The following is a 14,293-nucleotide window of genomic DNA, read 5'->3' on the forward strand; positions in this document are numbered from 1 at the left end:
ATACGGAGAGATGTGTTTATTGAGCGCCATACATGACCAGGGGCAGGGCCTATGGGTGGGGCAGGGCAGCAATGACAGCCTCAGTGAAGTCGTGGCAGGTGGCATAGCCACCCATGTCAGAGGTGCGAACCTGTGGGTGAGAATTATCATCATCCTGTGGCCTGGGCCCCATCCCTAACAGCCCCCCACCAGCAACGCTGTTCCCTAAGGAGCCAGCCCCAGGACGACCTGGGCTCTGCCCAGAGGCGAGTATGGTCCACTGCACGCAAGGGGTGTATGGTCCCGGTGAGGTTGGGAGGACTAAGGGGCTCTAGCCCCCATGGGGGTGCAGATGGCCGATGACAGACTTGATGAAGTCGGTTGTGGTGCTGTAGCCGCCCATGTCTCGAGTCCGCACCTACAACCACCAGCGGCAGCAGCCGTGGGGAAGGAGAGAAGACAGCCCATGAAGTGTGGTAGGGCAATGTGACCAAGGAGATGGAGACCAGGAGAGATGACATGGCCACAAGATGGTGATGCAGCGAAGATGGAAGGAAGGGGAAGGGCTTGGAAGGGCAGGGCCAAGTCCCAGCCTCTGCCAAGCCACCAGGAGGGCGGTGCTGCTACCCAGGCAGAATGGGAAGACTGAACAGAAAGGGAGGGAGGAAGAGGCACATCAGACAAGATGAGGTGAAACTTGGTAGAAACAAGGAGACAGAGCAAGAGCAAAGGGGACCACAGCAGAAGGGAGGCTGGCCAGGGCTTGCCTCAGACTCCACCCCCGTCAGCCACAGGTGCTGCCTACAGATGCCCGTGAAAGGTCAGTGAATGGAGCAGGAAAGGACCAGCAGATGGGAACCCAGGGCAGCCAAGTACAGCAAGAGGATGAAACAGCCAAAAAGGGAGGTAAAGAACAGCCCTGAAGAGGAACAAAGGAAGGAGACAGCAGATGTTCTGGGGCCTCAAGGGAAAGGAGGCACCTGCTATGGCTCGCCAGCGCAGGGCCACAGCCCAGAGCCCAGCAGCCTCCCCGCTCACCTTGCCAGCTTTGATCACCTTCTTCACGGCTTCTGCAATCATGCTGGAGTGATGCTCGAGACTGCCAATGGGGACGTGACGAAACTAAGGCCATGCCCAGGACCGCTGCCCACTTAGGATGCCCAAGCACCACCACCTCAGCCTCCCAGTACCTACTTGAGGTGCCGCAGCATGTTGGAAGCTGACAGCAGCATGGCCGTGGGGTTGGCAATATTCCTGCCCACTGCCTGGGCAAACGGGTGCCGGGCTCCCTGTGGAGGGGCAGGTCAGAATGGGAGGAGGGTATGCAAAGGCTGAGCTCAGGACAGAGCATTATGTGGGAGGGCAGGCAAGGGTCACTGAAAAGCAGCATGGGGACAGTGGAAGGGCAAGTCAAGGTCATCAAAGACAGCAGCGTTGGAGTGGCAGGTCAGGGGATGGCATGGTCAGGCTGGGAGAGCAAGCATGCTTGCTTACCGTCTCAAACACAGCATACTCAGCACTGTAGCTCTCTCCAGGGACCACGCCAGCCCCCCCGACCAGGCCGGCAGCCAGGTTATCGATAATGTTCCCATAGAGATTGGGCATCACAAGGACATCAAACTGGTAAGGGTTCTGCACCAGCTGGGGGTGAGATGTGGGCAGGAAGAGCAGCAGTGACGTCACTGGCTGTACTCCCTGAGCCCAGAGGCAGTGGGTGGAGACCCAGAGGACCTCACCTGCATGCAGCAGTTGTCTATGATCATCGTCTCAAACTTGATTTTGGGGTACAGTTCGGCAACTTCCTCACAGCACTGCAGGAACAGCCCATCCCCAAGCTTCCTGCTCGAGGGTCAAAGGGAAAAGAATCCATCAGGACGGTACTGGGGGCTGCCTCCCTAGATACCCACCTGAGGCAGAGCCATGTCCCTCACATGATGTTGGCCTTGTGGACAGCTGTGACCTTGTTCCGCCCCTTCTTGGTGGCATAGTCAAAGGCAAACTTCGCAATGCGCTGAGACTTGGTTCGAGTGACAATCTTCAGGCACTCAATCACGCCCCTGGCACTCTGGGTGACATGAGAGAAGCAGCAGGTGATGATGGGAAGAAGAGCAAGGAGCAGCTCTACCTCTCGCCTTTCTCTGTCCCCGCACTCTCTAGTTCCCAGGGCCTCACCTCATGTTCCAGGGAGCTATACTCCCCTTCTGTCTGTTCTCGAATGATTACCAGGTCTAGGTTGTTGTGCCGAGTCTTGTAGCCAGGAAGTGACTTCACATGGACCACATTGGCAAACAAGTCCAACTTCCGCCTAGAGGAGGACAGAGCCATCAGCTCGATGCCAGGTGCCCGTGTACCCCTCTGGCCATACCCCGTCTCCCACTTACCTCAGCCGCATATCATAGGAGGCCAGTTCTCCTTTATACTCCATCGGAGTATGGATCTTTCCTGCACAAACCAAGTCAGGGGAAGCATGTGAGGCACTGGGATCCAACACCCCCAGGGACACAGCTGAAGCCTGACCCCCAGCTCCCACTCCCAAACTGGTGCCTCTAGCTGCCACTGGGGCCGAGAGGCAAGGCATGCAGGTGAATCAGAGGAACTTGCTGCCTTGTTTTTCATCACCGGATGTACTTTATGTTGAGAATTCTCAATGACCCAAAATAGAGGACATGGGCCTGGCACAATGGCTCAGTGGCTAAATCCTCGCCTTTCATGTGCCAGGACTCTATAAGGGCACCGGTTCGTATCCCGACTGTTCCGCTTCCCATCCAGTTTCCTGCCTGTGGCTTGGGAAAGCAGTGGAAGATGGCCCAAAGCCTTGGGACCCTACACTCATGTGGGAAACCTGGAAAAAATTCCTGGTTGCTGGCTTTGGATTGGCTCAGGTTGGGGCACAAACCAGCGCTTTCTCTCCTTCTCAGTAAATCTGCCTTTCCAATAAAAATAAAATAAATCTTACCAAAAAAAGGAAAAAAAGGAGCACAGATAACATGTTTCTCCCTAAGAGCCTTTGTTTCATACAGGTTGAGAACAGTAGGAGCTCTGTGGCCTTTCTGGGTGTCTCTGCGTCTACTTATTTGACATCTGTCAACCAGCACTTAGTGAGTATCGACTACCTGTCAAGCCATAGGGATGTACTAACCCCAAAGCACACAGCTCTCAGCCTTCCAGGAGCAAGCAATGTGCTGGGGAAGATTAGAGTGTGGAAGACCTGGCAAATACCACAGGGAAGGAATCCCCCCCATCCCGGGTCTCCCAGGGGATGTCCTGGGGGAGCTGGTACCTCAGGCAAAGCTTAAAGTGAAGCAAATCCAACAGGCACCTTCAATCTGACCTGTCCAAACCCTATATCCCCAAACCTGTAAATATGACCTTTTCTGGAAACAGTATTTGTAGACATAATGAAGAATCTTATATGAGATCATCCTAGACTAGGACGGGCCCAGTGACAAAGGATCAGATGCAAAGACTCCAAGGTGGAAGTCATAAGAAGCCAGCAGCAGGGACTGGGGAATTAATTCTTCCTACACCAGAAGCTGCAAGAGACAGAAGGACTTTCCTGGAAGCCTTGAGAAGTGTGGCCCTGTCAATACCATGAGGACAGGATTTTAGCCTCCAGGACTGGGAGAGAATGCACGTGCTATTTTTAAGCCACCAGGTTCCTGGTATTTTTTAATGGCAGCCACAGGAAACTAATACAAGGGATGAGCAAGAAGGATTCTAGCAGCATCCAAAGAAGAAGGTGCTGGGCAGGGGAAGAGCAGAAGTCAAGACAGCACATGGAGTCACGCAGTCTAATCTAATCAGAGCACACAAGCATGCTGGGGGGCAGGGAGCGGGGGAGCCCCAGCAGAAAAGCTGAAGCCAATGGAGAACTCCCTTTGCTCCGCTCCAGCTGTGCTGAACAAGGTCATCCCGGATCTGAGATGTCTAAGGTGCACAGATGAGGGGGGAGGGAAAGGAAGCAAAAAAAAAAAAAAAAAAAAAATCTAAGGGGCTATGAAGGAGGCAGAAGGGAAGACAGAAGCAAGGGGGTGGGGGCACTGACATTCTAGTAGCACAATTCCCAAGATGACAGGAGGATGGAGCAGACCCTCAGGGCCTCACTGATAAATGCCCGGGGGCAGTGGTGTCCAGTGTGGGGAAAGCAAGCAGTGTCCACCTTCAATGCCAGGTGAACTTAAAGGACCAAAGGACCCCCGGGGCAGACGCCACGCCTACCGATAATGGCCACCTTGTTCTCCTTCATGGAGCTCAGCACCTGCTCCAGCTTCTCCTCCGAGGCCATATTCTGTACCTCGCTCAGGTGATGCTCCTGGAATTCCACTGGGACAGCCGCAGCCTGGAAGGAACAGGTCCCTCCATCACCTCCGGGTCCCGGCTGGCCCCCCAAGTGGGTCCTCTCCAACCCGCACCATCATCCCAGCCAGGCGTCTTCACCTTGAACACCTCCTTGACGGCGTGCATCAGCTCAGGCCCCACGCCATCGCCCGGCAGCATGGTCACCGGAAAGGCCCCCTCCACCCTCACATCGTCGGCCTGCGGGAGTGGAGGGGACAGGACAGCTGCAGCTGCAGCCACAGCCGGGTGGGGTGGGGACACTCTTGGGAGAGGAGGAGGGGGAAGACAGGCATGTGGACGGCCAAGAGGCCACACCGGGGCGCGAACCTGGCTCGGCGAGGCAGCGCACGCCGCTGCCGAGGTACTCAAGCTTCTCCATGCGCCAGGGCTGCGGGCGGCGACCAGCACCTGCGACAGACACGCCGGTCAGAGCTGGGACCATCCCCTCCCGGCCACCCCTCTTCTGTCACGTCTCGGGACAAACCCTCTGCTCCCGCGTCCCATGCCCGGCGTGTCCCTGAGCCTCACTCGGGTCAGCCAGCGGACACCGCTCAGCGCCGCCATGTCCTCCGCGGGAAGTCGCGCCGGAAGTGACGCCGCAAGGACGCAGTGCCCCCGCAGAGCTGGCGTCTTGCTCTGTCGCAGCCCTGGGCTCCGTGGGCGCTGCCCGCTACTCCTCCTCCTCCTCCTCCTTTTCCTCCTCCTCCTCGTGTTTTTCCTGACGGGAAGATCTCGGACGTTTGATCATGTTGTGTATTACGTCATTTTCTGGAACTATATGTTGGAACTTTCAAAATAGCATTAAAGGGAGAGTGTGTGACCTCATCATGTCTGTCAGACGAGAACCCGTTTATCAGGAGGTTGGGAACCAATTCTGTGGAATCTGGCTTTTCTTAGTGTTTAGAGGTCTGGGGGCTGGATGCTTCTCCGAGTCCTCCCAGAACACCCAGAACCCAGCCCAGGGGAAGAGCCTGTCTGGGCTGCCCGCGCAACTCTGCAGCCCGTCCCGTCATCCCATGTTCACTGTCCTTGGGGTTGTGTGCTTCGTGGTGATAATTGTTTTCCGGGAGCTTCCCAGGACCCGCCCAGACAGGAGCTCATGCATAAATGGGAGACTTGCCTATCACACTCTTCTGCAAGTGAGGACTTTCGGGACACTGAATAGCCCCAAAGCATTTGTTAAAAGTGCCGGTTTACAGGGCCAGCATAGCAAGTAAAACCGCTGTCCGAGATTGCAGATCCCACATGGGTCCCAGCTGCTCCACTTCCAATCCAGCTCCCTGCTTGTGCCCTGGGAAGTGTAATGGGAGATTGCCTAAGTGTTTTGGGTCCCTAACACCCACGTGGAAGACCCAGATGAGACTCTTGGCTCCTGACTTAAGCCTGGTCCAGCCCTGACCACTGTAGCCATCTGTGGAGCGGACCAGTGGATGGTAGATATCTCTGAATCTCTCTCTCTTTCTCTTTCAAGTAGATAACTAATGTGTTTTTAAAAATATATCTGTGCACAAGCTTGTTAACCCCAACCCAGACTTGCTGATTCCAAAGTTAAGGGTGTGCTCCAGAAAATACATTTTAAATAAGCTCCCTCGGGCAACACGTAATAAATTATTTTTACCTTTATTTTTATTTGAAAGGCAATTTTACAGAAATATAAGGACACACAGAGAGAATCTTCCATCTGCTGGTTCACTTTCCAGATGGCAGTAGCAACCTGCTGTGCCAAACTTAAGCCAGGGGCCTGGAGTTTCTTCCAGACCTCCCATGTGGATATATAGTGGCCCAGGGATGTGGGTCATCCTCTATGGCTTTCTCAGGTGCATGAACAAGGAGCTAGATGGGAAGTGGAGCAGCCGGGACACGAACCGGTGCCCACATAGGCTGCTAGCATGCGTTACACTGTGTCCCTGGCTCCAACACATGCTAAAATGGAGGACCCACCATGCAGATGCTCTACATACCTCACCGTACACTGCACCCAATCAATCTGCTGGGCCAGGGGAGAGGACACAGTAGTTCCATTACCAGAGATGGCTGATCCTACATTCGGCATGCAAGAAAGAATTCAGGGGTTGACACTGTGGCATAGCAAGCTATGCTTCCACCTGTGGTGCCAGCTTCCCATACAGGCTCCAATTCGAGTCCTGGTTGCTCCACTTCCCATCCAGCTCCCTGCTGATGGCCTGGGAAAGCAGCAAAAGATGATCCAAGTCCTTGGGCCCCCTGCACCCATGTGGGAGAGCAGCTGCAGTCTCCTGGCTTTGGATGGGCTCAGCTGCAGCCATCTGTAGCCATTTGGGGTGTGAAACAGTGGGTGGAAGTTATCTATATCTCCCCTCTGTCTCTGCAGCTCTGCCTTTAAATAGTGTCTTTAAAAAAAAAAAAAAAAAAACTGAAACGTGAGAAAGTAGCAGTAGCCGAGTTGGATGAGGAGAAACCCACCTTTGGGATTCGGTGGGCATCAGGGTGACGGGCTGCGAGCCCTGTGTGTGTCCAGGTGGGCGTCTCTATAGACAGGAGTGTGGCTCTCCTCCCTCTTCTGGGGCAGTATTGGGTCTAGGGTTTTCTGAGTGTGGAGTTCCTAAAAATCCTCTTAGGTCCTTAGCGGCACAGTGTTCCTGGACCTAACAGCACCGTGGTTCAGGGCAGAAAGGTTCCCCTCGCTGCCGCCAGGGGGCGGGCTAAGACCCTTCTCATAGCAATGACTTTAGATGTGATTGAGGTCCATTCTCAGGGCTCACCTCCCTGTTCCGTTGCTCATAATTTAACTTTGTTTACAAGTTCTCCTAGCCCTGGCCTCTCTGACGCATGCAGCTGATGTCTACTTGGCTCCCCTAACGGTTCTAAGCCTGCGGACCAAGCCTCTTTGTGCCACAAGAAATCCTGCAGGTGGGGCGTTTTTCTCTATAGCAGTAGAATGAGAAGCTTAGGGTGTGTAAGAGTTTAGCCCAAAGGAAAAATACCATGTAAATATGAGGCTGCCATTAACATATAACTTATGACTATAATATTAATGGCACATATTCCTCTGTCTCATGTATTTATGGAACAAATAAAAACCAGTGTGTACCCTGATTCTGCCTGCATGGTCTCCACTGCTGTTGCCATCCAGCACTAAATCATTGTTTCTAATGAAGAAATGTGAAAAAAAATCCTATATTTCCTGTGACTCCAGGAAATTCAGAGTGAGAGAAACTGCCCATCTTGTTTTGATTACTGATTATCATCTTTATTGCACATGTTTCGTTTTCTTGAGGGAGGCTCTCCTGTCATCCGCATCCCTAAATTCTGCCTAGAACTGAGCCCAGTCTGACTCACAAACATTCAGTGGCTGTCAAAACGGTGAAAGGGACCGGCAGAGGCTAACAGTTGGCCCATGCCAAGGAGGTGTGACCACTGTTGGCCACCATGTTCTTTGCTGAGCTTGACAGGCTCGCCTGAGCCCTGAACCCCCCTGCAGACGGCTTTCATGTCTACTACCTGCTGATAGGAAGGCCACACAGGACCCCAAGCTCTGTCTTGATGCAGGAAAGGCAGTTGATCCCATCTGTTCTGTTCTAACTGTGGTGGAGACTCCTCCACTTGCCACCAGAGGCCCTGGCAAGGACTAACCTACCTGCATATGTGCTGGTGAGGCTGGGTGAACTGAATGTCGGCTTCTCAACCCTACACATCAGCCCTCGGGATTTCTAACCGGGAACCAAAAGAAATTGTCCATGAGCAAGATCAGTACAGCCAACTTTGATGGGAAAAATCCAGTGTGGGGCCTGACACTGTGGATTGACTGGCTAGTTTCCCCCCTTCAAATGCCAGGATCCTGTATGGACACTGGTTCATGTCCCAGCGGCCCCACTTCCCATACAGCTCCCTGCCTGTGGCCTGGGAAAGCAGTAGAAGACAGCTCAACTCTTTGGGAGCCTGCACCCATGTGGGAGACCATCGCCCGTTGCCTCCCAGGATGTGCATTAGCAGGAAGCTGGATCTGAAGCAGAGAAGGAACTCTCAGTCAGGTGTTCTGATGTAGGATGTGGCTATCCCATCAGGGGTCTTCGTGTTGCTTGGGCCAACAGTTCTGAACACACCAGTCATGGGCCTCAATCCTTTTTGCCTTCTCCTTACACACTGTCAAGTTGAAAGCATTGCTGTGGAAAATATTGTTAACACAAGTAGCCTACTAAACATCGTAGCTTAATCTAGCCCACCTTGAACTTGCTGAGAACACTCACACTAACATCTACCACAAAGCCTTTCTATAATGAAGTGTTGGTTATGTCATTCATTGGGTATGAAAGTGAAAAGCAGGATGACTGTGGGGTGCACTTGCACAACATGGTGACATTGAGAAATTGTCCACTTGAGTGTCATCTGTGCTAAGTTCCCATGGAACAATGTTAGATCCCACCATGTGAAGCTGCCCATATATATCCTCTCACCCAGCTTTATTTTCTCAGTTGTACCACCCACTACTAGGTACCATATTCTGTATTTAAGTATACCTCTGCTTGTCTTTGCCATGAGCAACCTTGAAGAATGAGGTAATATCTCCTCCTGAAACAAAGAGAAGGCTTGTGTACTCCCTGCTATAAAAGACATGGGTTAGGCCTGGAGTGGTAGCCTAGTGGATAAAGTCCTCACCTTGCATGCACTGGGATCCCATATGGGCACCAGTTCTAAACCTATCTGCCCCACTTCCCATCCAACTCCCTGTTTGTAGCCTGTGAAAGCAGTCGAGGACGGCCCAAAGCCTTGGAACCCTGCACTCAGAGGAAGCTCTTGGCTTCTGGCTTCGGATTAGCTCAGTTCCAGTCGCTGCAATCACTTGGGGACTGAATCAGCAGATGGAAGATCTTCCTCTCTGTCTCTCCTTCTCTATGTGTGTCTGATTTTCTAATAAAAATAAATAATAAATCTTTTTAAGAAAAGACACAGTTTGGGGCCAGTGTTAGGTCAAGCTGCTGGCTGCAAGGCTGCCATACCATATGAGTGCCAGTTCAAGTGTCAGATGTTCTGCTTCCAATCTGGCTCCCTGCTAATGTGCCTGGGAACACGGTAGAAGTACTTGGGTCCCTGACACCTATATGGCAACCAGGATAGAGTTCCAGGCTCTTGGCCTGGCCCAGCCCCAGACATTGTAGCCATTTGGAGAATGAACCAACAGAGAGAAAAATTCTCTTTCTAACCCTGCTTTCCAAACAAATCTTTGCAATAAAAGAGATGAATTGCCCAAGCTCTGTGTTCCTGAAATGCCACACAAACCTGGGACAAGGGACTACATGTACCCATTCTGCTCATGCTGATTGTTGTACCATGAGCAATAGCATCCTTTGTCTCCGACACAGGCCAGCATCCATAAAACAGTCAGAAGCTAAGGACTCGCTCATCAACAGAGGCAATGCAAATGCCAGGTGTTGGCAAATGCCGGTGCTGGCAACAAGCATGAGATGCTGAGAGACACATGGTTTCCTGAGAAAGGAAACATGGGGACCTTGTAGGGCGGGATGTGAAGGCTCCCCAGCATACGCCAGTGACTCTCAGCCTGGTGGACAGGGCTTAAGGCAGTGGGGGTCTCGCGTGTCCTACCTGTTATAGAGGCTCCGCAGTGAGGCGGAGAACTAAGGCATACGGTGCCTCCATGTAGGAGGAGGCGGGGACATGGTGACAGAGGCAGCAAGCCCCACAGCCCCGCCGCAAAGGCCGTGCAGGTGTGACTGCTGACGCAACAGATAAACAGCACCAGCCCGCTTGCTTCCATGCTGCCTCATCTGTCTCGTCCCTCTTTGATGCAGCTTCACTGGCTCTAACCAAGCAGCTGAGTGAGCTTGGGAACTGCATGATGAGGGCTTCAAAACTTTTTTTAAAAATGTTTTTTTTTTTGACATACAGAGTTATGTGAAGAGATCTTCTATTCTCTGCTTCACTACCCCAAAATGGCCACAATAGCCAGGGCTGAGCCAGGCCGGCTGCAGAAGGCAAGAACTCTAACCAGATCCGCCTGTGTGGTAGGGACCCAAACATTTGGGCTATCTCGCACTGCTTTCCCAGGCACATTAGCGTGGAGCCAGGACCTGAACCATCCTCAGCATGGCAGGCAGCAGCTTAACCCACTGTGCCACAATACCAGCCCCTGGCCTCAACATTTTTATAGTTCTGTTGCGTCCTAGTGCCAAAATAACCATCAGATGCAGTCCTTTGGATGGGTGCATGGAGTCTTAAAGTCACAAGGACTTGGGCCCGGCACAGTGGCCTAGCAAGCTAACGTCATCACCTTGCATGTGCTGGGATCACATATGGGCACCGGTTTGTGTCCCGGCAGCCTTGTTTCCCATCCAGCTCCCTGCTTGTGGCCTGGGAAAGCAATTGAGGCTGGTCCAAAGCCTTGGGACCCTGTACCAATTTGGGAGACCCAGAGGAAGCTCCTGGCTTTTGTCTTTGGTTCGGCTCAGCTCCGGCTGTTGGCAGTCACTTGGGGAGTGAATCATCAGACAGAAGATCTTCCTCTCTGTCTCTCCTCCTCTCTGTGTATCTGACTTTGCAATAAAAATAAAAATAAATCTTAGGGGAAAAAGCAGCAAGGGCTTGCAGAATGGAATGGGGTAAAAACCTAAGGAACTCCTTTGGGGCTAGATACTCCCTGGGCAGACACTGAGGACATGGGGAAAGAAACAGCTATACTGCTCACCTTGGAAGCCAGGGGCCAAGGGAGAACAAAACTCGCCTAGCTGCCCACAATGAACAAACCTCCCTGAACATCCTGCCCTGCCCCACTCTCCTGCCTGGGGTTGAGGTGGGCATCATCTCTTGACAGCTGTCACTCCAGCTTCTGAACTTCTTGGTGTGATTTCCCACAAAGTAAAGAAAGAAATCACTCAAGTTCCGCCAATGGATTGGGGGCAAAGTTTGCCATGGAGAAGAAAAATCAACGTGGCTTGGCGCCCAGTGTTGGATGTGTAACTTTTTTTTTAAGATTTTTTTTTTTTTTTTTATTGGAAACGCAGATATACAGAGAGGAGGAGAGACAGAGAAGAAGATCTTCCTTCAGATAGTTCACTCCCCAAGCGGCTGCAAAGGCTGGAACTGAGCCAATCCGAAGCCAGGAGCCTCTTCCGCGAGTGCAGGGGCCTAAAGCTTCGGGCTGTCCCAGGCCACAGGCAGGGAGCTCGGTGGAAAGTGGAGCCACTGAGATTGGAACCGGAGTCCGGATGTGATCGCGGCGCGTTCAAGGCAAGGATTTTAACCGCTAAGCTATCACGCCGGGCCCGTGTGACTGGTTTTGAGGCTTGTACAGTGATTGTCCATGAGTGTCTGAGGGGTGTTGCCCCTTCAGAGCCCACTGCATGTGCAAAGGTGATTTCTGAACCCTGTGGAACTGACATTAGACTCAAGTTGTCAGTTCCTGACAGTGTTTTCCAGCACAGCAGCGCCATCTCTCGGACAAGGTCTTCAAGCACACTCCGTTTATTTTGATTGCACATCCCCCCCCCCTTTTTTTTTAAGATTTATTTATTTTATTACAGTCAGATATACAGAGAGGAGGAGAGACAGAGAGGAAGATATTCCGTCCGATGATTCACTCCCCAAGTGAGCCGCAACCCTTTTTCAAGAAAGGGATGTGCGGGGCCTGACGGCTAAACGGCTAAAGTCCTCGCCTTGAACGCGCCGGGATCCCATTTGGGTGCCAGTTCTAATCCCAGCAGCTCCACTTCCCATCCACCTCCCTGCTTGTGGACTGGGAAAGCAGTCGAGGACGGCCCAAAGCTTTGGGACCCTGCACCTGCGTGGGAGACCCGGAGGAGGTTCCTGGTTCCCGGCTCCGGATCGGCACAGCACTGGCCGTTGAGCTCACTTGGGGAGTGAATCATTGGACGGAAGATCTTCCTCTCTGTCTCTCCTCCTCTGTGTATATCTGACTTTGTAGCACCAGCATGGCAGAAGGTGCCTAAAGGATTCAGACTTAATTAGGATTCAGCCACTTGTATTTTCTTTCTGGGCAAACGTGATCCTGGATCACAAACCTACCAGGTGCTTGGCTGGGTACCTAGCTTTCCAAGTCGCCACCCGCACTCCCCCATAGACCAAGGTGGGGGGTGCAATGGGTTTCTGTATATTTTATAGAAATGCCCTTATTCTACTCCAATCTGACCTCTCCAGAGAAAAAGTCTGGGTTCATGTTCTGGCTGCTCCACTTCCCACCCAGCTCCCTGCTTGTGGCCTGGGAAAACAGCAGGAGATGGCCCATAACTTTGGGACTCTGTACCCACCTGGGAGACCCTGAAGAGGCTCCTGGCTCCTTGCATCAGATCCACTTAACTCCAGCCATTGTGGCCACTTGGGGAGTGAACTGGTAGATGGGAGATCTTTCTCTCTTCTCTTCCTCCTCTCTGTAAGTCTGCTTTTACAATTGAAATAAATAAATGTTGGGGGAAAAAGAAGAAATACAAGGCCCTGGCCACCCTTTGCCTGGGAGATTTCTCAGGGGTGTGTGTACAGCAAGCAAGCTTGAGGAATGAGAACAGGCTGCTTACCACTGTCTTTAGTAGACACGGGTCCCCCATGCTCAGTGCTCCTCTTGTGGGATGCTAACCCACTATGTGTCTTGTGCACACAGGTGGTCACATGGCTCCTCCATGTTGCTCCCGTGGGACTGGGACTGGGGCACAGCCAGGAGAGCTGATTTATGCCCAGTGCTTTTGCTACCAGCTGGGCAAAGAGTATTGAAGTTCTTGGCTCTGATCCAGGAATCTCCCATCTTTTGCCAGAATCCATATGAAGCAGTGGCAGGTTCATTTACTAGCTTGGAAGTAGGGCAAAATCAGATCCAAGGTACTTACACCTGACGAGGAAGGAAAGCACAAGTAGTGGCTATGAGAGGGGTCCTTAGGGATGAGGACACTACTGGGTATTATACCAGTCAGCCCAGGCTGACACCATAAACTGCCATAGACAGAGTAGCTCACACAGCACAAATGTGTTTATCACGATTCCAGAGGCTGAAGGCCAAGACCAAGGTGCTGGCCAGATGGGTTCCTGGTGATACCCTTGCTGTGTCCTCGCGCGAAGGACAGGGCAGCTCAGGTGTCGCTTCCTCACCTTCCAAGGGCACTCAGCCTTTTAGGTTAGGAGCCCTCTCCGAAGGCAGTGACGTCAAGGCTGAGCCCTCCAACATGTGAATTCAGGGAATGCCCAGTGTCACCCATGTTTTAGTTAAGGTTGGAAATCTAAGACATCTTGGAAAGACAGTTTGAGATTGTGGGGAAGGCAGATCATTTTCAGAAGGCATCCTGGGCGGGGGGGGGGGGGGGTGTCACTGCAATTGTTGAAGTGAAGAAGTAACAGGCCAGAACCAAGAGAAAACAACATTTGTGGGGCTGGGATGGGGCCTGGCAGCCAGCCACTGGGCTCCGTAGCTTCAGAGTGGAGGGCCAAAACAGATAAGAGAAGCATTTTAAAAAAAGGGTTGATTTCAGGTAAAGGTATGAAAAATCAGAATACCATATGAAAATGAAAATAAGCTACCCTTCTATGCAACATGGATGAGTCTCAAGATATAGCCATGAATGAGAGGCTGATAGAGAAAGCTATACAATGCAGGTGCCATTGACATGAGCTTTAAGAATAACAGCAATTGATTTATAATGCAAGGAGTCAGGCACAACAGGTTGCCCCCAGTATGCTGGGAAGTGTTGATTGGAATAGGCTGCAAGAAAGCCCCACGTTTTCATCTGCATGGGGGTATAGGGGCAGATATGTGTGAAGAATGTATCACAGCACGCATGCATTATTGTGTCTTTGCTGTGACATTCTGTAGGATATACCATCACTTTTTAAAGCAAATAAAAATTTTAATTAAAAAAAATGAGAACTGGGCCAAAATGATCATTTGCATACATTTCCCCCACATGGAATGATCTTGCCAGGAAAGAGGACTGCCTACACACAGCCTGGCAGGGATTTTAGGGCTGCCATCCAACACGCCCAT

The 14,293-nt window shown here is 52.0% G+C and overlaps 1 protein-coding gene across 2 annotated transcripts; it reads right to left on the minus strand.

Moving 5' to 3' along the window:
* Position 1: 1 nt before the first annotated feature.
* IDH3B (isocitrate dehydrogenase (NAD(+)) 3 non-catalytic subunit beta) lies at positions 2-4,923 on the minus strand. 2 transcript variants are annotated; one of them, XM_004585676.4, is made up of 12 exons: positions 4,846-4,923; positions 4,645-4,725; positions 4,417-4,515; positions 4,198-4,318; positions 2,361-2,421; positions 2,152-2,284; positions 1,911-2,044; positions 1,716-1,818; positions 1,474-1,620; positions 1,174-1,268; positions 1,018-1,078; positions 2-130 (listed from the first exon to the last, which is right to left on the minus strand). In XM_004585676.4, exons 1-12 carry the CDS (start codon positions 4,879-4,881, stop codon positions 50-52), a joined length of 1,152 nt encoding a protein of 383 aa, XP_004585733.1. In that variant the 5' UTR covers positions 4,882-4,923; the 3' UTR covers positions 2-49. The 2 variants fall into 2 exon arrangements, with proteins under 2 accessions (XP_004585733.1, XP_004585732.1); XM_004585675.4 differs by having other exon boundaries at positions 83-397.
* Positions 4,924-14,293: the final 9,370 nt, after the last annotated feature.

Source organism: Ochotona princeps, chromosome 22, assembly GCF_030435755.1.
Source record: "Ochotona princeps isolate mOchPri1 chromosome 22, mOchPri1.hap1, whole genome shotgun sequence".
In the NCBI taxonomy this organism is placed as follows: domain Eukaryota; kingdom Metazoa; phylum Chordata; class Mammalia; order Lagomorpha; family Ochotonidae; genus Ochotona; species Ochotona princeps.